The following is a 25,147-nucleotide window of genomic DNA, read 5'->3' on the forward strand; positions in this document are numbered from 1 at the left end:
ACGTCTTTGACATACCCTAAAAATTTCATCAAAACCCACCTAGTAAGTAATTCAAAAGTTTCACCGTAACACGCTAAGTAAGGTTGGTGTTGGTAAAATTCATCATTTTAAAATGTCTGAAAATTGGTTTCTTCATACAAAAAATTTAACATCTCGGCCAAATCTAATATAAACCTATTTTAACGTGTGATAGCTCGAATTCATATAAACGCCCAGATTACGAATTTCACCTTTGGTGGTAGGAGGAGCAAAGGGGTAAAAGTCAAAAAGTTCGTATGCTCCTCAGTCCTACGGATTTTTTTTTTTCAAATTTTTTAGCGGGTAAGGACTAGTATGATGTATGATCGATCATTTTGTATCTCAGAAATTCATATTAATTTATGGAGTTATCATTGATTTAAGGCCTGTATTGCAACACTGAATTGCGGACGGCCTTTAAGTAAAGTGAAGATGAAGACAAATCACACTGGTTGGTTAAATGAAAGCCTGCTCAGCCAACACTAGCTCTTTTCAATTTAAATCATAATTTGTGTTAGGTAAGCTCAAAAATGTGCTGTACGGGTCTCACCAACCGCCACAGTCTGACGGTTTCTTTTGCTGTTGCAGGAAAAATTTTCACCAGTCGCACAGAGAGAGTAAGGTAAATATGAATATGAAAAGAAAATTTTGTGGCAAACTATTTTGAAAAGTGGCTCCTGATACCACCGGTGTTTATGAGGTAATAAATAAATGTTTTTCATGTGACAAAGGCAAACTAATAAATGTTTATGTTTCTTACGTAAATTCAACATCGGTGCTAAGTACTTAAATTATTGTTTCTACTTTGCATTAGCATAAATTCCCAAGTCTATTGCAGATATTTAGTTGTTTAGAAATTTACAATAATTTCATGTCACCCCCTGTTTTCAGTGGGCTGCGTATTACTTGGCAGCATTATCATGCAGGTTTTCGATTCACTGACAAGTTTGTCGGTATAATTTACATAATTTGCCTCTAATTTTATCAAAATTACTTTGATCATTTAACACTATAAATACCTTCATTCATCAGAGGCAAAGTGACACAGAAAGGTACGTACACTACACACATTGGTCGACGACGAGCAAGTTATTGTTACTCAAAAAACTCAATAAATAGTTTGATGTGAATTTGAGGAAACATCTCTTTGCCAAATGAATAATTGTTGAGTTTGGGATGGATTTCTATATTGTCATTTCGCTACAAAATGTTACTTTTTTGATCTCCGCATAAACATCTCCGGAATCACGGCCATTTTTACCATAATAAGTTAGCAGAATTGTGAGATTATATCAGAAATTTGCTAATGCGGTCTTATATACTGTTTAATGAAACGCATTAACCGTATGCTAAATCTATTGAAGTAAAAGATTCGAAAATACTTAGGGCAACTCGATAACTACATTGGTGGCATGTGTAGGTCTTATGTGAAATATCAATAAAATAAAAAACAACTCAATGAACTAAGAAATTGTTCATGATCACCAGTGTTCACACATTTAAAAAAACGTTTAGAATTTTGAATAGGCCTCACTAATTTTTGCTATTTTTTGTTGCAATTTTGGATTCGATGAAAACACTTTCAAAGTGCAGCACTCGTATAACCAATCGATAAAAATGTATTTAACTGCGATGAATGCAACATTTTATTATCACTTTGGTTGTACACAGATTTTGCATTTTGAATTTCCTCTTTTTTATGACCATTTCAAATGTTTGCTCATTTTTGTGTATGAAAAAGGTTTTCTATTCAACGAATTGGCTATATGATCATAAAACATTTTGATGACGCTGCTATAAACATTTCTATTCGATTGCAGCATAACAGAGAGTCAGAGCATTCGAGGATTCATTAAAATTAAATATTTCATTTCAAGAGGACTTTTTTGTGGAATGGTGTGGTGTGAACATTAGAGTAAATTAAGTGAAAAACTAAAAAAAAGCAGAAAGTAGAAATAGAAAAATTAAATTCTCCCGAACAAAAGCACCGATTATGATATATCCATCACGACGAGACCACCACCCTCTCTGACATCTCTAATTTTGCGTATATCCAGGCCATTTTTCGGAGGGTGTGAAATATAACGCACAAAATATAATCAAATTTCGGTTTTATGATTTATCCAAGTGGAAATTCCGTTTTAATTTTCTCTGTACCCTTTAATTATCGTCTTGTGTGCCAAATGAAAAATCAATTCAATTATGATGCTCAATTAATGTGCAAATGTGAGGCTTAATCTTTCAGGCATCAAATAGCATTTTACATGACTTCCGATAAAAAGATGAAAAGTAGAGTTTTCGTGTGAATTTTTGTTGATCCGAGACGTAGCCGAGGTCAATAAATACACCAAAACGAGACTTTCCATTTTATCCCGGTTATGTAATCGATTTTACATGCACGAGTTGCGTTATACTACATTGAAAATTTGATTGTTCGTCGAAGTGATTTATGATTTGTTTGGGAGTTTGTCTATTTCAGTTGTCCTGTGCTCAAAACGTTGTTTGTACCTCGACAGGTAAGTGATTTTTTCAGGTCACGTCCTAAATTTCCTTACTCGTTCCGCTCGTAAGAAAAACGTAGAACTGATGCTGAAAAGACCGACTTGGTCCAAAATATATATTACACACTTGTCACGAAGAAGTCGAGGCTTGCCGAGACTGATGGTGAGAAGTGTGTTCTCTATTTTATTACATTACATAAGAGAAAACGAGACAACAACATAGACCTGAAGTGTAATTTTTCTAGTTAAGTAATTTTGACACAGCGCGTATGTGATAATATATATTACACACTTGTCACGAAGAAGTCGAGGCTTGCCGAGACTGATAGTGGCAAGTGTGTACTCTATTTTATTACATAAGCGAAAACGAGACAACAATATAGATCTGAAGTGTAATTTTTGACATTATTTCTATAAGTTGCATAAATTTTGAATGCTAAAAACATCTTTAGTAGCACGCGTACACACATAGCATATTTACGAATGAAAAGTGTGTTTGGTGACGTCAGTTCCATTTCGTAACAATCTGAACTGGCAGATTAGATCTAGTTATGTAAATGAGTAGTTGAGTGAAAATGTGTTATTCCACTTTGGGTGGCATTTTCCCAACCCAAAAAGTGCGCGACTGGATCTGATCCAGTGGATCACGTGGCATCATGACTACCTTTTGGGAACTTAAGAGAAATACAGAAACAGGAATTGTAGAGAAACTACAAGTGGAATGACAAGCATTATCTCGTATCGTACACATTTGATAGTAGATTGCACTGGATGCTTCGATGGTTATTCATTAAATGAGGTATCAACTTTGTGATAAAAGCAAATTCATAAGTGCGTTTTTGGATACGAAACTGTATTTTCGACGAGTGTAAATTTTGCACACACTACCCGAAGTCGACCAATGCATTTATACTTGATTAAAAGGCGAAGCATATGTTTATTTCCTTATAATACTGTGGCTATTGACACCGGGTGCCAATAGTCTCTTTATTATACTGTGGCTAATGGCACCAGGTGCTAACAGTCTCTTTCGTATAATAAAGAGACTATTGGCACCCGGTGCCATTAGCCACAGTAAAATAAAGAGACTATTGGCACCCGGTGCCAATAGCATATTCGTTTTTAATTCCCTGTGCCATGCAAAAGTTGATTATCACAAAATTTACCGAAAATATTCTTCATGTAATGGATCGTTTTTGCAAGGGGCAACCTACTTGTCAGCTTTCGCATGGGTCAGGCAATAAATTTTTTGTACTTTTAATCACTCGAACTAATTAATGCGGAAGTCGACTCTAGTCAAAAATGTGCTTAAATTAATAACTTATTGTTGCATTAAGGTGCGGGCAGCAATTCCCTTGCACACGATTCGTCCCTTGTGATACAAATAACTATTCATAATTCTAAACATCTATAAAACACAACAGCAGGCAAACCGACTATTCTTAACTACAGGTTCACTGATCATTGATGATATAATGTTCCATCATCAGAAGGATGAGGAAAAATTTCGAATACACAGACCGAGTGTCATAAAACGAAAAAAAAAAGAAAATACGACAAGCAAGCAATAAATGTTCATTTCTATGCATTGCAAAACCGCCAAACACTTCCGAAACATTTGACAAACGTTGTTTTCACAGCGGGGTGAAAATATAAACACAATTATATTCGACCCAGCGACGAAAATTCATCTCAAATTCAAAATACCGAAAACAAAAACAGCCAGCAACAAGGAGTAACAGCGGAAAATGTTCACAAAAAAAGTGGTTGAACAGTCGTATATATTTAAATGCCATGCTACGAGCGTATACTTGTTCATACGCTATGAGATTGGGTAATGAGGTAACGGATGGCTGATGTTACGATGATTTCATGTTTCTGGTAAAGGATGAAAAAGTGGCAAGTTAATGTTGCCGTATTACATATTCCATAACTATAATCATCCAAAAAAGGCTCTTCAATAGACGTGAAAGTATTCTTTAAAACAGAAACGGCTTATTTAGCATAAACATATCAACAACGATACCTAAAATGACTGAGTTTCGTTTTCGCTTGTGTTTTTATTTCGACTTTGTCTATCTTAAGAAACATGTATGTTCGAGCTGCTTACACTCTATACGAACTTATCAAAGTTCTTATTTCTTTGCCTTTCCTTTAAAATATTTCTCTTCGTTTAGTGTAATTTCCCAGTCTCTTTGTGGTTATTTGATAGTCGATCTCACTACAAAACCTTCCGTAGTACGCTAAAACACAGTATCAGATTTTTATATGCTTTTAAAGAGCTTTCGAGAGCTGTAAGCTTCTTTTGTATTCCACGAAATAATACACTTGTCCCACAGCCCACAATAAAGGCGATATGTTATGTTGGCTTAATACTTCTAACATTTCGCTAACATCGTCGCTTTAATACGAACCGATGTATGCCAATGGCTTCGAATTTTCCACATCATTCAACCGTTTTTATTTCTCTAATTTAAATTCCTTTTTGCATCCGAAACACCGATCGAAATCATCTGTGTTTCATAATGCGGTATAGCATACAACAGAGCAATGCACCACACCAAAACTAGTTCATTTGCTAAACAATTTCTTGCTTGTAATCGATCAGTGAAAGACTTCATGTTTTTGGCAAAATAATCGGAAAAATATGCGTGTGAAAAACGAAGAATTCAGATACAACACAGATAAAAATACTTGAAATTTCCGAAAACAATCAAGTCTCGCCTCGCACCCAATTGCTTCATACGTATTATAATCCTACAATTTGAGCATTTTAAATTTTTATATATTTTTGTTACACACCAAGTAATGTGCCGACAAAATATTTCTGTGTTTCGCACATATATGGGATTCAGTGTCTGTATATATAAACTCCTGGTCTTCCGATGCTGTATGGAATGAAAAAGTGCCGCCTTAAGTAAATTGTTGAGCAAACAAAATCGACACAAACAATACATCAATTCAAAAAAAAAAATTGCCTTTTAATCTCAAGAAGTATTATCGAGTGCAAAAAGTACATTACTTCAACATATTTATTGTGTGTAATGGAAATAGAGTTGTACTTAAGAGCCATATAAACGACACAATTAGTTTGCTTTATATGAAATTGTATCATAAATCGCCTTTAGAATCGATTATAACCATTGTCTTGCATTGGAGTGTGTGTGAGAGAGAGGACAGGTGTTAAAGGAATAAACTGAAACGGTCGTCCATGTGTTAGCGACAACAATAATGACGCCAATAATGAATGAACATTTCTAGCTGTATCATAAACAGTTAACATGTTTGTTAAAAACGAAGTATGCTCTTACCGCTTAGCTTTTACAAAAGATTGGGCTTATGAATTGAAATAATGAATTTTAACTCTTCGCACCACAGGCTAATTAGAATCACTAATATTATTGAGACAAAATCTACTACTTCGTCAAAGTATGTTAACCCATTTTGATACACTATACTCACTCTCATTTTATATAATTCGCTTCAATGTGTTTTCCATTCATTCGATCGTGATTCAGTTTGTAAATTTGTTATTTTGACGGTGTGTGGTAAATTTTTAGTATAATATCAGATGAGGGTAAAACGGTATATGACACGACATCTATTATCAAATGTCGAAACTAAATATGTGCTTTGGATATATACCTAAAACTTTTGAATTGTAAAAGGGAATTGATATACACATCTTGCACACACCAAGTCAGTATAATGCTAAGCGACATATAGTTACTATGGATTTGTATTTTCTTATTTTGGTTTGAATCGTTTGATTATTCCTTTTTAAGACGGAAAATGTTAAAATTTTAAAATAGCAAATGCTAATAGAATTCGTAACAATACAGCCACAACACCTTGACCTAATTCATAGTCAATACAATGCGTTTGGTGAAGGTATTCAAAAAGAATGGAACTAGGACATGCGACCTAAATTTTCCATCATCTACAATTTGAAGGTTTTGTATAGTTGGATCAGGTTAAGGATTTTATTAGGTCTATCTTCCACAGTCAAATTCGACAGTAGGATTTTTATTGAAATTCGTTAGAAATTCTTGCGAACAAAACATTATTTTTTTCTTGTTGATAGATGGCAATGTTCATTTTTCCACATAAGTTTTCTTGTTGTTATAGTCGGTTATAGTTTAACATGGAAATTCGTTGGATGGGTTTGGTTGAAGTTTTTTTTAAATCCGATTTTTTGTTTCAAATAATTTAAATCTAAAAAATTACTTGCAAGGAATTGAAAAACGTTTTTGGCAAGTACTATTATATGTCTCTGAGTGGTAAGACTAACATTATGCATCAGCTCGGAGAGGGGGTGTGGGTTTATCTTTGCACACATAAAATCCATTATATAACTTGGGATAAAAAGATGAAAAGTCTCGTTTTTTGTGTGTTTATTGACCTCGGCTACGCCCTCGAATCAACAAAGTTCACACGAAAATTCTTTTGAGTTCCCTTGAGTTAAAGTGGCTTATTACGTACCAAGGGAAAACAAAAGAATTTGTAGGTTCCATTACAAAGCTCGATAAGAAGATGAATAATCCTTAGACGAATTATATAATAGGACATTCGATATTTCTAACGTTGCGAATTGGCAACGGACTATTAGAATATCTACGAGCAGGTGTTACATAGAAAGCGAATATGTTAGTATGTGTTCCAGGTAAAATAAAGTTTTGTATCATTGGTCGATTACAATGAGTATATAGAAGAGAAACAGGCAAGACAGGCTTAGTACCAAACACATCGAGGGCAACACAGGCTTAGTCCCAAACACACCGATGAGAAGGAGACGATTGCTTCATGGATCGGCGAGTTATGATTCACTTCAGATTGTACCCTTCATTGGGTATATAGAAGTAAAATGGGCATGTTAGGACTATCCCAAAAACACTACGGAATAATTCGTCAAAGGAATAATCATGTTTTCGTGGAATCGTTGACGTCGGCCTAGCCTTGGATCAACAAACTTGACTTATGACTTGTCATGTAAAATCTTGGATTTCACTCATCTGCACAATTTTAACATCCCACAAAAACCTTTCCAACTTCCAAAAAATCTGATATCGCTGTCGTTGACGCTTTCTGCGAGAGCACGCAAAAAAATTGTGATCAAGAAAATTTTGACTGTAAAACTTTTCAACAAAAATTTTACCAAAAAGATTTGCGTCGCGTGACAGCTGTTGAGGAACACACTTCTCAGAAACTTTATCTGCCACATGACGTATGTGAGATCAGCATAATTGGAAGTGAGTTTTCTCCGGTTCGAATGCACCGTTTTTAGTGATATATAGCACGTTGAACTCGTATTGAAGCTTTTTTTCATTATCAAAAAGAATTTTTTAGATTTTGGACAATTTGGAAAAGTAGAAATGTCCGCCTATATATAGTTACCTTGTTCGTAGCGCTGGTTGCTTCCTTCTTTTTAAGAAGTACAAACTGCGTCAAGAACTCCGCTATCGCTACGTTCATGATTGCACTCAGTTGTCTCTAATTTGGTTAACAAAACTACGATTCTTATATGAATCTAGTGATAGATAGATAGATAGATAGAATAAGTGGGTGGAATATAACCTGCACCTAAGCCTCAGATGGGCCTGTTGTGCTTCCCCACAGTTACTTAAATTCTTTTGGTTTTGTTTATGAATTTAAGGATGTCTGCTGGAGCAATATTCCATATTGAGTTGTAATTGATTGTATAGGAGCCTAGATGTGTTGCTCTTGACTTGATATACGCTGGACAATGGCAAAGGAAGTGTTCTGTAGTTTCAATATCGCCGCACATGTCGCAATATGGGTCAGTTGATATACCTATCGTGTGAATCTAGTGATAGTCGAATACTTTCCCCAGGTACTTTAGAACGATCTAATTAAAACTCATTCTGAGCCTTGCATGCGTTCGTTTTGGAATATCTCCTCTAGTGTCTAATTTCACTCGTCAATTCGTTAATTTTTACCAAATGTAATGAAAACATCACTTTATCCCGACCGATTGCAAGAACTGAACCGAAACATCAACCCTCCTCGATGGCATACACATCCACTCTTCACCCGTAATATTCGGCTTCGTTATATAAAACTTCTTTTCAGAGACGCCACCAAACAGCAAAAAAAAGGAATATATTCACCCCGGTATAAAACACTTGAACGCTACGGGGATAACATTACAAAAGCTTATAAAGGCGGCTATCGATGCATCCCCTAGGGCTTCAATAATACCTTGAATTCATTTCAAAACACGGATGGTTTATCTATGTAATATCTTTGCGTACATTACATTATTTATTATTAAATGGATGTTATGTACGTTTCGGAACCAAATAATGTATTTAGTATATACCAGGCGCTGTATTTTGTGTGATGTGAAACACTACGTTCGAAAATAATGAAAGGGAAACTGAACGAGATATAATTGCGAGAACGTAAAAAAAAACGATGCTCGCGTTGTATATTTTGCGTTCGTATGAAGGGATGGATTTTGGTATCATCATCATATAAAAGAAGTAAATATTTTAAATGCTCTCACAAAGTATGTGCACCACTTTCGATATTTCTATTATTATTTTTTATCTCTGGTGAGTTTTTGGATTGAAGAGCAGCATTTTTTGTGTGTAATAAAATCAACAAAATGTGAGTCGATGGATTTGAGCCGATCCACGTTTATTTTCAATCTCAAAAGTATTATAAAACTGAATTGAAAAGCGGATGATGGTTTTGGCTTGGCGTAAAATTTATTCAAAAAACCGTAGAGTTTCATTGTTTTCTTCATGGTGAATATTCAACAATTCTTCGATATGGAAAAATAAATTTCAAATCTGTAATTTTTCAATATCAGAGACTGTTTATATTTCACGAGTCAAAATTCTTTGGAAACCAACATTCGAGATATAAAGCGGAAGAAATGGCTTTCACAAACGAGAAATAGAACTGTTTGATAAGAAACAACGCAGTTCATGCAAAAATGGTACTCTATATAGGATACTGAAACTTGACAGTACAAAATTACACTGTAAAAAGGGTGGGGATAAAATTTCATACAAAATAGTACTCTATTTGACAGCTGTCGTTAATAGCACTTTTGCTTGAAGTACGTTGTAAGAAAGCAAAAAAATTACTTTTTAAACCAGGAACTATTTTATGGAATTGAATTCCCGGATGATCCAAAAATTACTCAAATCGGACAAAAAAAATTCGTAAAAATCCGACCGAATGCAATCGATTTAGCTATAAAAAATAACTAAAAAGGCCATAACGACGGCGTTCTTGCCACCTAAAGACCATGTTAAAGCAGTTTACTATCACAATATTGTTTACATGCGATGCAAGGCGCTTTAACCTGGCCTTAAAGAATGTAGTTAGGTTGCTAGAGAGGGTATTAGTGAAAGAGATAAAACGTGACGGAAAAATTATGGAATTTTCCTTTCGGGAACTTAATTCTCCTAAAATAGGCCCTGTTTTCAACTTTAACTTGGATTTGCCAGGTTTTGTTCGTAATGGTAGTTTCCATATCATCCTATATCGGGTCCACAGCTAAAACCTTGTTCGACATTGAAGAAACTATATTCGAAAGCTCTTCGAATCAAGGCTGTATACTTGGGGAGGTCACGCAGATACAGATACGCGGGTTACACACCACAGTTGATGAGCGTATCTGTACTGCGTGACCTCCCCAAAGTATACAGCCTTGAGTATAAGATCGCATTAGTCATAGATTGTCGTTTTTATCGTCGTCCGCAACGTTTCAACTGTTATACTGTTATACAGTTAAAGAAAATATTCGGGAACTTTAATAGTTGTTTGTTCATTTTGGAAATTGCATTTCTAGAGTGTTGTCGCTACGCCTTGGCCACAATTCACCCGAGAAAACACAATTTCCAACTTTTTTCCCGAGTTAAACACAACGCTTTTCACGACAAATGTTTCCGAAGTTTCAGCGAAGTGGTGAAAATGAATGTTTTCTCGCCTGTATTGTGAAAAAACTATTGCGTCGGGAAATCGCTCCATAGAATCGACCCCTAATTTCCACAGCTACCAACGCTAAATCCTACGATAATGCCCTATCGAAAAATGGTGATTGAACATGAATGTACGAATGAAATTTCTATTTATTTTGTAACCAGCATTTTCAAGACTGAAGTTGGACCAACATTTTGTTATGGCATGCGTAGACCGGATTTCTGAATAGCAAATGACATTGATTATTGGACATTTCGAAGAGATTCAGGGATTCAAAACAAACAAAATATTTCACCGGGCCGAAACCTAGCTGTCTAGCATACGTATACGTATAACATGTTCGACAAATTTCTGAGTGCGGTACATAGAGGTAGACTACCTAGAGGAATTATGACCCGAAATTCATTGAAAAATTATGTCACACACACAACTAACACGAAAACGTCAACTTTGCTTCTTTTGACGTTATGAGTTCCTTTACTTGGTGCGGTATTTGATATTTGACCTATCACAAACGGCTATTTATCTGTTATCGATAACGACGACAAAACTAATGACAAGGTCTGTGTAATATGGTCCTTTATATAGTAAAATGCATGTTAAAAAATGGAAGTACAAGATTTGAAATCAACCGATTAAAAATACTTTGTTCGATGGAAGTAATAGACCCGATAGTAATATTGGTTATATGCTTACCGTCTGTAACAGGTTAATTCCTATAATTTGACTGATACACTTTGCCTTGAAATTTCCTACAATTTCAATTTCCATTTTTACCTCGTGGATATGGTGGAGTATACGTTCAATCGAAGTGTTTCAAATTGTTCCTTGAAGAGTCTGCCATCGGTCCCATAGATTCGGCAATAGACTATCGGTATGTGCCGAATATATCGTGGGTACGACTAAATGGCGTCGTACTATTTTTTAAGCGACCGTTTCTTTATAACTATTTGTCTGATTTTGATTTTTTTTTAAATTCTAGAAGCAGTCAACGATTTTGAGCCCTGTATGAAGTCCATAATGAACAAACGTCGTTTAAATTTCCATGAAAATTTATTTCAAAATTAAATTCTTAGCGTAGACAGACAGGAAGCCGCTATAAATTGCACTTTTCTCGAATCACCTTTAGCACTTCCGGCAATGTTGGACCCATGAAATGTCCTCGCCGTTCCAGTTTCATATATTCCGATTTCAATTTATCGGCAACGAAACGACCCTCTTCCTCCGGAATGCACTTGTCACTGGGTGAATGTAATTGAACAATCCATTCGGCATTCGATCGTATAGTGTCCCAATCCCTTCAAAATCAAATAGAACATTCGATTCATTCGAAAATTTATTTTAAAAGAAAACAACGACAGAACTCACCATGGTCGATTGTAGTATTCACTTGCTCTTTCATTCTCATCACCCAGATCCGTGTGACAAGCCGCCACCAGTATTATTCCACGCACTTTATCCTTTTCAAGAAGTCGCATAATAGCCTCACATCCAGAACTGTGACCAATCAAAATGGTTTTTTCATCAAATTTGAGTGTGTCGCGTATAAACGGTAGCCACTGCGACTCACGAGCTGCATGAGGATCAGGCATGTCTTCAAGCACAACAGTAAACCGACCGGTTTCATCACTTTCGAGTTTATCTTGAAGCCACGAATACCAATTGCTTTCACGTACGGGTACACATCCCATACCGGGTATAATTACAATACGTTGATTTTCACTTGGTGGATTAATAGTTTCTGCCATCTTATTGAATTAAAGTGTAGAATGTCGTTGTCTGAGTCGAAACTATTTTTCGTATCTTCTCTTGTTCGTCTTGTTCTGTTTTGATTTGAAGAGGACTGATAACCGAATGTCAGACACATTGTCACTACGAGACGTTTAAAATGTCAAATTTGAATTCTCTTTTAAGCGCAATCAGATTCAAATATTCTTCTTGAGTTCCCCTGACAATAAATAAGTCTATTACTGCTACTCCTGCTACTGCTTTGTTTTTGATATTCTCACCGTTGTTATAATTCACTTGGCAACTTTGGGCAACTGTTTCTTCTAAGTTCCAACACGCACGGAATTTTAAAAACCGACACATTTTCTGTTTTGTGATTTACTGGTTTTTTGTGAGTTTTACATGGAGAAATCGATACCTCAGGTAAAACATAGAAACCGAAAGTGAGTCGGTTTACAAAACTCCGCTGCATTATGCATTATGTTGGCCAAACGAATCTCTTTGAAAACCTTCAAACGGAAATTAACAGTGGAGTTTGCTTCCTGGTGTGAAATTCAAATTCTAAAAAAATATTTTAAATATTCAAACTTCTATCAAGAATTTTAAGGTCACATGGCACTTCGTGCTCTCATTTTAATGCCAAATTTAAAAATGCCTTAAAGTCACGCTTGATGCTAGATTTGTAATGGTTCGCTAAATTCTGCACTGATACGATGAGATTTATCGGTAAAAAATAGCTGATCTTATGATCTCCGTAATCGACAAGAAACGAAGTTTTAGTTCCTTATAGTGGGGTATTAGATTAATAAGGGAATTCTAACATTGCGAGAACATTTGTGTGTACTGATTTTTGCCAATTTAAGTACGTCGAAAGTACAAAGTGAGTGGGAGATACAAACGATGAACAAACGAAGCGTTGATACGGCAATGTAAAGGCGTTTCGCTAATATCTTACATGCATTTACATGCTTAGGGTCGAAAATGGCTTATTGCATTACTAGGGAAAGCAAGAGTATTGTTTTGGGAAATAATCACGGCAGCCATTGCAAAACTCGATATAAAAATGAAAAGCTACGTTTTCGTGTGATTGTTGACTCCTGCTTCGCCTCAGCTCAACAAAATTCACATAAAAACTGCACTTTTTATCAATTGTTATGTAAATCATCTCAATAAAGTGATGACCCATTTTCCGTGAATGCAGTGAGTAAACAATAGTACATTACTATACCAGTGAAGTAATTTGATATCTCGTATCCAGATGAGTAAAAGTATCCGAGGGCTTCAACGAGATATCAAATTATTTCACGTGTAAAGTATGGCGTTTTACTTTACGAGCGAGGGAAAGGGTCTTCACTAGTGAGGGAAAGGCCACATTACCTCACTAGTAAAGTAAACATTTTTACGTGCTGTATGTTTCGAAACGAGTTCTTTTCATGAACTTTTTTCTGACAAGCCATCCATTACATATCTCAAAACGGAATAAACATCCCAGTTCCGGAGTTTATGGACCTCGGCTTCGTCTCACATCAATAACATTAAGACGTAAACTCGACTCTTCCCTTTTTTGTCTACTATTTCGGTTTATTTGTTCATGCGATGCGCTTCATTATCAAAATTCAAATTAAAACTTTGAAATGAAGATTAGTGACAACTGTGGAACTTCACTCCTTTCTATTTCATAGCCCTTGTATTCAGTGCTAGACGTTGGTCTGCCCTAGCTCTTTACATTTTTTTCGATCTATTGTTTCCGTGATGTTCTTCATATTCGTTTAACCCAACATTGGTTTAACATTTCATTCAGTTGGTCTGCAGACATTCACTATTCTTGTCTTCCCGGTCTTGCCTTACAACCAACGTTTTTTAACAGGAATACGAATCTACGATATTGTTATGTGCAAAGAGCAAGTTGTGCAATCAAACAGACTAGCCATCAGGTACAGAAAGAAGGTCTGTACTTTGCATTAGGTATAAGTTTCGTACGGGGCTCCCAATGTACGTGTGAAGCGTCGCAACTAAATTTACTGATAAAATTTGCACACTTTTTGACCTTTTTCGAAATATTCGGTTGCTGCGGTTTCAAATTGAAATTCAGCTTTGCATTTAATTAATTTGGTGAGACCTTCCATTGGCTTTGTGCAAAATCATTTCATAAGAAATCTCAAAATAATCATGAATTATTCCAGCCTAACGATTCTACTGCTAATTGTTATTGGTGTGCATCAGGTAGATATGGTTTTAATAAAAGAAAGAGATAATTTTATGACGATGGCGATCGATTATTAATTCGATTTTTTTCATGAACATTTGAGATGTGTACAGCCAACCCAGAAGAAGGACAAATTGGTTCAAGGGTGTCGTTTACAGCAGATGAATTACGTCGCGCCAAAGGTATGGGAATATCCCATATATTCTTATTCGTTCTAGGGAATATGGGTCTCAACATTGAAAGAATTAGCAGATTACACAATTTGTTGGGCGATCATAGTCGAAGGAACGAACCCAAGATGAACGTTATGGTTTGTTTGTAGTTAACAGAAGTTACCCATCGAAGTTTGTAATCATTTCACAATATCGTTTCCTTTAAAAGACTGAAATATGCGAAATTATGGATCATACACACAAAACATCATCCAATAGTACAAACGATCACTTAGAGAAGTTATTGGATTTGTTAAAATTAATGGAAGAGTTCGAAGTTCTTGTTTTTCTGGTAACTAACTGAGTGAATTTTGATCAGTTAAGGCAAAGACCTTCAAACCATGTTAATTTCAGCGATCGAATGTTTGTGTTTACCTAAGTGAACCACAATCGAATATATTAAGCTCGGAGGGTTTCACGTATGAAAAATTGCGTCTCTTAAACGAGAAGGCTAATAGTTCCACAGGCATGAACCGTGTTCATTTTGCGGTAAGTTGACACCATTGCAAATCAATTAGGCTTTTTTGCCACCGATTTCATCTTTCATCCATTAGAAGCGGATGTGCTGCGTGAGAAAAGGAGGAGACCTTGTACTTCGTACAGCAATCAGCGATTTAACTGACAATGAATCCAGAGATTTGACTGACAATGAAATGATGGAATTCGATGAGACTTGGAGGAAGTACGCTGGATCGAATTCATTTGTAAATATTTTATGCAGCGTTTTCAACTGCGTTTATTTTATTAAATTTTTGTCCTTTGTAGCAAGACGTTTGCGATTTCGTTGAAGTGAAACATCGAAGCGACTACGAATGCCACATTTAACCTATTCATCAACGCACTGCAAGCATGAGTGATCGTAGTGACAGCTGCCACATCAAGCACTATTTTGTGTGAAAAGAGTATCCAAATTTTTTTACAGTCTATATTATATATAAGTTGTTCTCACTCTGTACGGCATCTAGAGAGTCCAGTAAAACATACAAAAATTAAAAAAAGTTACAAAAATGTTTTACCGTCGTTTTGGGACTTCCAACTGCGAAATCCAGTGTCCAGTTTCAGTACCATATTTAGAGTACTACTCATGCTTGAAGTGCGTTGGTTGCACTTCTAAGTGAATATTCTATCGTACAGCCCATGACTTCAGCTTAGTTTGTTTCTCAGAAACCCTTACACGAAGACGTATTTTCTTTCAGACGTAGGACTCGAAATGTGCGTACGTAGAGCACTCATTTTGCACATTTTCACTCTATCTCTGAAGATAAATCACTTCCTGTAAAGGTTTTTGACCGACAAACAAAGCTGAGCTGATGAAGATACGATAGTTTATGTCACTTATGTTATTTGGTCGATAAATTATGTCGAAAAACCCTCAGAGTAATTATAACTAATTTGTACGACGAAATGTGGTCCCTACATCAGTTTGTCTAAGATACACATTTCGTATACTTTTACACGACAACATGTATACGCTGACGCTATTTCGCTTTTGATATTTCAATTTGCCCTCTTAATAAAGAGGGCAACACACATACCAATAAATATTTCGTATTTCTTGTTGGGACCACGTATTTTACGTAATTTGAAATTAGCGCGTTCTTGGGCTCGATACCTGTTTTGGTCGAGGTGCTTTTAACAAATTAATACAAAATCTTTAACTTCAACATTTTTAACATACACTTTTTGTCGTTTCTGTCGATAACAGATGGAATGATAATCATTCAAAAGTCATCCAGACTTCTCATTCCAAAAAAGCACCGCAGCATCACTTTAGCCATTTTTTTTCTCTTCCTGAAAAACATTTCGTTCTCTCAAAATATTCAATTACCAATTTACGACGATTGTAAATACGTTGCAGAATATTGACAGAAAGGGTCGTTCCGTAGTAATTCTATATAACTCCTAGATAATGATACACTCGACGTTCGGTTGTGGCTGAAATATATTTACAAGAACATATCTCTCATCCATTCAAACGTTGCACAGCATTTTTCCTCGATATTGCATTTTCAAATAATTGTGTACGTGTACCATTGGGGGGATTTTCCATTTTATTTATTTTTCTTTTTAAGCATTTGTTGTGGAAATGTAAATATACACTGCTGTAGGTATTCGACATAGAGCCATAAATATAAATGGTATGAAACAGGACTAGGAGAAGCTTTTCCTTATGTGGAAAGGTATAACACCATATATAGGCAGGTATGAGCTTGTACTTTTGTAGAAGATGCAATCGAGTAGTTTTATTTCGACCGATTTTTTGTGGCACATTTTCACCATCCCAAAACGAATTGAAATCGTAAAAAGAACAAAAATTATTTCGGAGAAACATTGTGGTAAACGGATGTGCTGCTTGTTAAAAAGTTTATCAAAATGAACAGAAATTCGTCAAATTAGTATAGCTATGCATATCATCGTCTCTAAGTATTCCTAACCAAAAAAACGTCGCTATTGCTCTGAACTCGACGTTTTTCTAAATGTTTTTCTCACAATAGACCTGAATCATAAACCCAGAACCCTTTTTCGACATCGTAGAACTGAAACACTTCATTTTTCCTGTTTAAGTTGATGAATTACTCAAAATGAGGTTATCACAATATCTCTACCATTGTGATTGTCAGCAACGGCAAGCGTCTTTCGTTATGTAGCTAACATGCAGCCACAGTCTCTAAGTCTTCCAATTCGTTGTCCAAGGTGGGTGTCCAAGTTTGCTTCACCTATTTTACCAACGAGTCCTCTCACATAAAAACATCGCTAATACTTGTTTGTACGGGTGAGATAGTCACATACAAAACATGATTGATTACTGTCGTTCGAAAATCAGTGGTAAAACCACAAGCAGTGTAATAGTAAGCAATGGTAGAATCGTAAGCAGTGGTAAAACTGCAAGCAGTGGTAAAGCCGTAAGTAGTGGTACAACGCCAAGCAGTGGTAAAGCCGTAAGGAGTGGTAAAACGCCAAGCAGTGGTAAAACGCCAAGCAGTGGTAAAACGCCAAGCAGTGGTAAAACGCCAAGCAGTGGTAAAACGCCAAGCAGTGGTAAATGCCAAGCAGTGGTAAAATGCCAAGCAGTGGTAAAATGCCAAGCAGTGGTAAAACAACAAGTAGTGGTAAAACGACAAGCAGTTGTAAAGCCGTAAGGAGTGGTAGAACCGCAAGTAGTAGTAGAACCGAAGACAGTGAAGTTATTATTTCTCTTAATACAATCCCCGTGAAACCGTAAGCGGTGGTAAAAGAACAAACAGTGGTAAAACAACAAGCAGTGGTAAAACGGCAAGTAGTGGTAGAACCGCAAGCAGTAGTAGAACCGAAGACAGTGGTGAAACCGTAAGCGGTAGTAAAGCCGCAGTGGTAAAAGAACAAGCAGTGGTGAAACGGCAGTGGTAAAACCACAAGCAGTGGTAAACAGTACGATTTTATGAGTGGACCAAAAATCGGAAACAATCTAGGAATCTTTCAAAATAAAATAATTTCGTCGTTTTATATGTTGGTTTGTTTAGATAAAATTGCAAGCATCCCTAATTACACCCATTACATAAACAAACACTCCAGAAACGATCGAAAACTTACATAAGTATGTGGTGATAGCAAAAGTTTAACGTCTGCAAAGACATTTACCTAATTGCCACTTAATACCGTTTCCCATTGCTATTAATTTCAACAATTTCGGTTGAATATTTTAATTTCTGTTCGCCATTTTTAAATAACGAAAAATTGTCGACTAAACAATTCATCTCCATTACATCCATTTTATAATGCAAAATAGAATAAAAACAATTGGTCTCTTGACTCTTTTTCACTGGGTAATTACCATCACCCTTTGTGACTCGGAAAAAATCTAACGAATGAATTAATGACATTTTTTTGTTGTTGTCTCGAGAGTGAAGTTGTAATTACGTAATGGCTGCTTTTAATTTTCACTCTCATAGCCATAATGTCGAGTGGTGGTACGCTGAGAGATTGTCATCAACCCATGTCCTAAATGAATATATATTAAAATACATAGAAACAATATGTACTTGAAGGCTTCGGATTTGTACATAGTATGTGGTATAAGTATGGCTGAATGTATATCCATATATGTACGTCATTAGGTATACCTATGAAGTATATTTTCAAGTTAACAACCCTTCAGGATGTCAACAGCAACGTTTCATTTCTCCCTTTGGCATAAAGTACGACAAAACACAAAATGGATTTTTTTTTCGCAAAAAAAAAAGAATGAAAAGCAATATTGTATGGGATGCTGACGACATTTTTTTTCTACCAACAAGAGCTTTTGTATATATGCAGAGCAAATAAGGGATGAGAATTTTTTTCATTTTCTTACTTGTCGTATGCATGATAGATATTCGTAGAGGATATGTAAATTAAAAAAAAGTTTCCTTTTGTTTATTAGAATAAAATGCGGGATGTGGAAAAATAAATACGACAAATAAGAATTTTCAAGTGAAACAGTATGCATTTTTGTAAATATTTCTCTTCGTTCCGCTTCTTTTTTCATTTTTATTTTTAATTCGCCTTCCATTGTCATTCATTTCAACTTTTCATTTCAGAAACATTGACAACTTCAAAATAGGATAAAGCGGAAAAAAAATATTTTCTGAAATTTGATTAGGCAAGACTTTTCCAAAAATGTATGGAATGAACGTAAAGCCCATTTTGATTGTTTGTGAATTTAGTAAGGAATGCGTGAATGGGATGTGTAATGACGTTCATTGTCTACAATATACAATAAAGCTCTAATTTTCTTAAATCATAAATGATCCGCTTAACATTTGAAACCACCAAAGCATGATAAAAAGCGTACATGCGATAAAGTTGATGGCCTGAAAGTATAATTATGCGCTTGGAATTATCTTCTACGGCTTCTTAATGGGATTAAGTCTTGAAAATTCATTGGATTTATTTCAATTCTGGAAACATCAAAGTTGAAATAAGAAATGTGCCTGGCAACAAAAATTATTTATTGTCATCTAGGAAAGGAAACGTAGACGAGTATCACGGCAAGATAGTAATTTTTCATATGTTCGTAGTGATTAACCATATTTTCTCCACTCAAAAGACCATGAGAAAATGACGTTTTGTTGACAGTTCAATTTCAATTTCATTTATTTTTAAACATAGTTTCTTAAACTAAGTACACCGCGTAGCTCCAGTATTAGTTACAATTCTAAGGAGCTACAACCGTTAAACGTAAAAACAGTTAAATAGATAAAAACAGTATAAGTGATCAACAAGGACAAAAGCAAGGCAAAATGTATCAGGAGGTGATGGTAGCAAGCTTAAATCTTCATATTAAATTCAATAAATAGACAGTAATGAGACTTATGCTCTTTATTCGATCGTGAACAAAACATAGTTAAATAATTTAATTTATATCAAGTCGCGTTAGTAAATACGCTTTTTCGCAATTCCGGTCCATAATCATCACCTTTCCATGCATCCATTTAATGTCGTTTTGAAGCTATTTATTTCACTGTATTCCTGGACACAGTGTGATATCAACTTTTTTTTCGCACGCAGATAAAAATCTTGCAATGACTGAAATCGAACCCCCGACACGAAAAGGTTTTTGAACACAAAACAGCGACTATAGCCATTCGGCTGTAGAGTCACACAATTATACCGTATATACTAAGCATTGAAGCGTATATACTGAGCATTGAAGCGTATATACTAAGCATTGACTACTCGATTTCATTCAACGCGTCTCTTTACATCACATTGCAATTTGTATTATAATGCAGCCTTCTTGATCGTTCAAGAAAAATTAATGTGGCGCCCACAGTTTGCAAAATACAATTTTACTTTCTTCGGCAAAATTGTAGCAAATGATATACAGAACAATAGGTAACATCAGATTTTTCGTCCATAAATGCCGAACCATAACGCTAACCCTAAATCCTGACCATAAAGACAAATGTCAAACAATAAAGGCAAATGCAAAAATAATTAAATTTCGACTAGACGGATTTTGATCAAACAAAATGCCAGTGTGTAGCGCGTGATCTCACGACTCCGGAAAACTAATTAGTTTTTGAATCGGACTTCTATATGCCGAGCGATAAGACTTTAAAATCATGTCGTGATCAATGTGTCAAATTTTAACTTTTTCAAAGTCTTATCTCTCAGGAGATGTTGGTCCTATTGGAAAACTAATGGCTTTGTCGGAATCCTGAGATCATGCACTACACAGTGGCATTTTGTTTGATCAGAATCCATCGAGTCGAAATTTAATTATTTTTGCATTTGCCTTTATTGTTTGACATTTGCCTTTATGGTCAGGATTTAGGGTTAGCGTTATGGTTCGGCATTTATGGACGAAAAATCTGACGTTACCTAATATTACTAAAAAAAATTTTGTCTTCGGAACATATTTAAGAAATTATTTAACTTTAACCTTAAATTTAAAATTTGAAGAAAAGTCGGAAAAGTCTTAAACGATTTGGAAAATTCGGAAAAACTAAATGCGGCATAAAAAACTTTGAATCTTTACCTTTAAAATGAGCTACCACACGTATCACTCCGTTTCACACAGCCCTGTCAATAATAGAGCGTGTGCGATTTTGAGATAAAAGTTTCATATTTTAATAAAAAGAAGATTTACCATGAAAACCATTGAAAAAAATATTTAATTTTTTTTATAGAAATTATTAAAAAATATTGTTGCCATCCCGATGCCATCCCACTTATTAGAATCTTAGTAAGAATCCAATTAGAATGAATTAGAATGGTTCGGATATCCTTTTATTTTCATTCAAATTACAGCTTTTAAAGTGAGATATAAAATCAAGCAGACATTTTTCAGATATTCTGTTTAGACTTTTGTTCTACAGAATAATAATCTACATCAATTAAAAATAAATTATTTATACTGCACACGACAAAGAAACCTCTGCATTTAAACTTTGAAGAGGTGGGGAGGGGAAGGACGAGGGGGAATTTTTTGTCTCTTCTTCAGAAAATTATTTCTTCGATGTACCCAACAACCTCCAATCACTCGTTTGCCGGAACTCGCTCGGTAAACGTTCCTTAACAGAATTTGCGTTATCGACTACACTAAAATGAATTTCTGTATACACAAGAATTTTGGAACAAAATGTAGGACATGTTTTGCATTGGAAAGGTGATTATGGCCCGAAATTGCGAAAAACGTTGTATCCACCACGGTAGGTATGCCGGTATTTTTTCGGACACGACGTCTTGTCGACCTCGGCCTCGCCTCGGATCGACTATCGACATCTAGTGCGAAAAAATACCTTCATACCTACCTTTGTAGATAAATAACTATTAATGAACGACAAAAATGATTAAGGGTGAGAGAATTTCTGATCGCTGGCGGAAAGCCATTAAACAATGTCGGACCAGAATAAAGCGGGCAACGTTTGCCATAGCTCGACGAAACCTTAGGCTTCTTCAGCAAGTAAGAATACCTTGTTTCGTAGCAATTGAGGTTGTCCAAGAATTGCAATGAGTGATGCTTCAGATCATTGATACAACAAAAAACGAATTTGCAGAGTGCGTATTCGTACCTTCGTTGTACCGTTAATACATTCGGGAATTGCTCGCTAATAAGACGCTCGGTCGGGCAATGGCAATCGGTGGGTGGCTTTCAGTGCCCTCTTTTGCAAGGCGTGAAGCCGCTCAATCAACGACTTTTTGGCAGAACCCCACACGCCAACACATTACGTCAAATGACAATGAACAGTGGAAAAGTATATCAGGCGGAGGATCTTTTTAGGCAAAAAAACGGAGACGCTTAAGGACTCCAATACGCCTGGCTTGAAAAGAAGACTAGATTAGACTCGTAGATCTGTTGTCATTTCACACTTTTCGTGGGGGTTTTTTCACACGAACTCTCAACTCTATTATTTATTTTGAAAAATAGAATAACAAAGTGATATCTTTTTCTGTGTTTTATTTGAGTTTCTGATGCAAAATTCACAAAAAACCAGTACACCACGAAAACAGAAACTGTGTTGGTTTTCAAAATTCCGCGAGTGTATGGAGAAAAACGGTTAATCACTACTCGCACATATTAAAAACGTTCACCTCTGGAATAGAATAGGCAATTTCAACGAGATCAAAGTTTTGCAGCTAAGATAAGATAAGATAATCATTTATTTAGCAACTAGCTATTATGAATACAATTTACAAATTCACAGAAAAAGGACTACAATACAGCACAAGTCATACTTCAAATCAATTCATAACCAACTTTCGTCTCCGAATAAATAAAAATCACAAATTTATGCTGACGTCCTTTAAAAAACTTCTCAATTTACTCTATTCGCTTCGTTCCTCACTTCACTCGGCAATGAATTGAATTCAATGAGCCCTTTATGGAAAACAGCTAGAGCGGACATATGAAGTAACAGATTTTGCATTGATCAAAAGAAGTAACAGACGCAATAATTGTGGCGGTGATATTTTTGTCGTCTATAACACACTGGGAGTTGGTAGCATTAAAATATATTCATGGTTGAATCAAAGTACAAAAATTTGGTCAGTTGTTCGAATTCTATTTGTATCAAAAACTTTTTATAGATCTTCGCACGTTCCATTTTGAATGTGAAGCACACTTACGGAGTGAATTATGTATTTTTGTCAAGCTAGAAAAAATAGTAAACTTACCAGAAGTTGACAGCACACGAAATGCAAAAAGTTAAAATAGACAGTGAACCGCACTCACCATACTAGGCGATTACACCAAGTCCGATCCCCCGTCTAAGTTGTTTGTACTGCTGTAAGCCGCGATAAGCACAATTATCATTTTCGCAACAAGTGACGAAAGGTAGGATTTTCCATTGCCTTTATTACGAAAAATGTTGTACATAACTCGATGACAAATGGTTTTTTTTAACACAGAATGTGTATTGTCACACTCGGCTTATAACTCGGTTGTATAAATAACTATTTCAGCACTCCCGAACTACCAATAAATAATATCGTCGACAATCGGCATGTTCGTACAGATGATCCCTTTTATAACCAGTCCAGGCCTGACGGGACATAAATCTGAATCACGCAGCATTATATTGTTCCAGGTTTTTTCTTTTCTTTTTTTTTTCTTCAAAGAATAAATAAGCCAAGATCCTACACGAAATGTTGAACTCGAACTCAAAATCAAAAAGAAAAAGGAAATCGCTCAAAGCAATTGCAAAACAAAATATTAACAATGTTGTCTATTACCGAAAGGTAATGATTGGTAAAGATGATTATCGGAATCAAAATACAGGATTTTCGCAACGTACAAAAAAATATCCATTACATTTTGTGTGTTTTTATTTATTGAAATATAACAATAACAGAAACGGTTCAGCATTGTACATCTGCTTATCTATGAAAGTATATTATACATCTCAACTCAACATCTCAACATCGTACAATACTTACATTTCACTCTTCCATCGTCTTATATTCATAGTTCAAAAAAAAAAAAAAGATTTTCTTTGCAAAATAACATTATGCAATAGCTGAATTCAAATGGGAATGGGTTTCATCGCACGAAAAAATATCGGGATTGCGTTTTGTTAGTTCCTTTTCTTGTTAATACTTTGACCTACATACGGAATGAGTGCAGCTCAATTATAATTTCTTACAAAATACGAGAAACATTTTTTTTTGATTGATTCAATGGAGGATTATCCTCGATAGAATTTATTTTCAACTTGTGTTTGTGAAGTGACTCCGATTTAACGTAGATAACTCGTCGAAAGGAAGGATTCATTTTCGTTTTGTAACAAAGTTTGAGAACGATTCGAAAATTCGGATTTCTTTGCATACCTTTGTCCTAAAGTTGCTTTCATGAGACTGAGCCACTAAAAATAGAAGGTTACAGTACATGCTGCAAAAATGATTCATTACATGAGCGAACAATTTTGAGATAAGAACAACCGCACAAGTGTGTTGTTGAGCAACAAGGTTCGGTAACTGTTTAGTTGAGACAAATGTCGAGTATACAAATCCGAGCCGAATGTGAGGTATGTAACTACACCTGTCGGAAACTCTACCCTGGTTAAAAAAAAACAGTTTTCAAACCTTGGGGCTCTACACACTCGTATTCGAACTACGACTTCGGCTCGTATCACAAATTGATCCATCATGTAATGAATTACTTCCACCGCACCCAATGTAATCTACTATTATCAGATTTTTTTCTTTTATACAAATGAACACCTAGATTTTTTTACTACGAAGATTTCTGTTAACGAACTTAACTTAAGTAATTTCCTTCCTCATAGAATAAAAAAGTTTTTGAAAATCTGTTGAAATATACTCAAGTGGTCTTGTTATCAAAACGAAGAGATAAATATTCTCTTGGGGATTTATCAAACAAACCAGACAAAAATTATTTTTTTGGTTGTTAGGCTGACTGTTACATTTACGAACTTAACCTCAAGAATTTCATTCCTCTCATTTTTTTTTAAATCTACGATCCATCGAACACGGGAAGACTACGTAAGACCACCCTACAATCAACCAAAACACGCCAAAACATTTGGTCTGTATCAATTACTTTG

The 25,147-nt window shown here is 35.4% G+C and overlaps 2 protein-coding genes and 1 long non-coding RNA gene across 3 annotated transcripts; 1 reads left to right on the forward strand and 2 right to left on the reverse strand.

The window, feature by feature from the left end:
• Positions 1-2,474: 2,474 nt before the first annotated feature.
• On the reverse strand, positions 2,475-24,481 carry LOC119084231. Its single transcript, XR_005089026.1, has 3 exons — positions 24,469-24,481; positions 7,279-7,281; positions 2,475-2,572 (listed from the first exon to the last, which is right to left on the reverse strand). It is a non-coding gene; the product is annotated as an uncharacterized LOC119084231 (long non-coding RNA).
• LOC119084225 (serine hydrolase RBBP9-like) lies at positions 11,513-12,335 on the reverse strand. The gene is made up of 2 exons (XM_037194123.1): positions 11,844-12,335; positions 11,513-11,773 (listed from the first exon to the last, which is right to left on the reverse strand). Exons 1-2 carry the CDS (start codon positions 12,221-12,223, stop codon positions 11,572-11,574), a joined length of 582 nt encoding a protein of 193 aa, XP_037050018.1. The 5' UTR covers positions 12,224-12,335; the 3' UTR covers positions 11,513-11,571.
• On the forward strand, positions 14,262-15,481 carry LOC119084222. The gene is made up of 6 exons (XM_037194121.1): positions 14,262-14,426; positions 14,513-14,719; positions 14,791-14,913; positions 14,976-15,110; positions 15,176-15,325; positions 15,387-15,481. Exons 1-6 carry the CDS (start codon positions 14,373-14,375, stop codon positions 15,444-15,446), a joined length of 729 nt encoding a protein of 242 aa, XP_037050016.1. The 5' UTR covers positions 14,262-14,372; the 3' UTR covers positions 15,447-15,481.
• Positions 24,482-25,147: the final 666 nt, after the last annotated feature.

The sequence above is a fragment of the Bradysia coprophila genome, unplaced genomic scaffold, assembly GCF_014529535.1.
Source record: "Bradysia coprophila strain Holo2 unplaced genomic scaffold, BU_Bcop_v1 contig_732, whole genome shotgun sequence".
NCBI classification, from domain to species: domain Eukaryota; kingdom Metazoa; phylum Arthropoda; class Insecta; order Diptera; family Sciaridae; genus Bradysia; species Bradysia coprophila.

Coding starts and splice junctions, on each gene's coding strand:
- LOC119084225 (XM_037194123.1), bottom strand. CDS start 12,223: ATGGCAGAAACTATTAATCCACCAAGTGAAAATCAACGTATTGTAATT. Junction 11,774..11,843: donor GAATACTACAATCGACCATG/GTGAGTTCTGTC, acceptor TTGATTTTGAAG/GGATTGGGACACTATACGAT.
- LOC119084222 (XM_037194121.1), top strand. CDS start 14,373: ATGAATTATTCCAGCCTAACGATTCTACTGCTAATTGTTATTGGTGTG. Junction 14,914..14,975: donor TCGAAGTTCTTGTTTTTCTG/GTAACTAACTGA, acceptor TGTTAATTTCAG/CGATCGAATGTTTGTGTTTA. Junction 15,326..15,386: donor ACGCTGGATCGAATTCATTT/GTAAATATTTTA, acceptor TGTCCTTTGTAG/CAAGACGTTTGCGATTTCGT.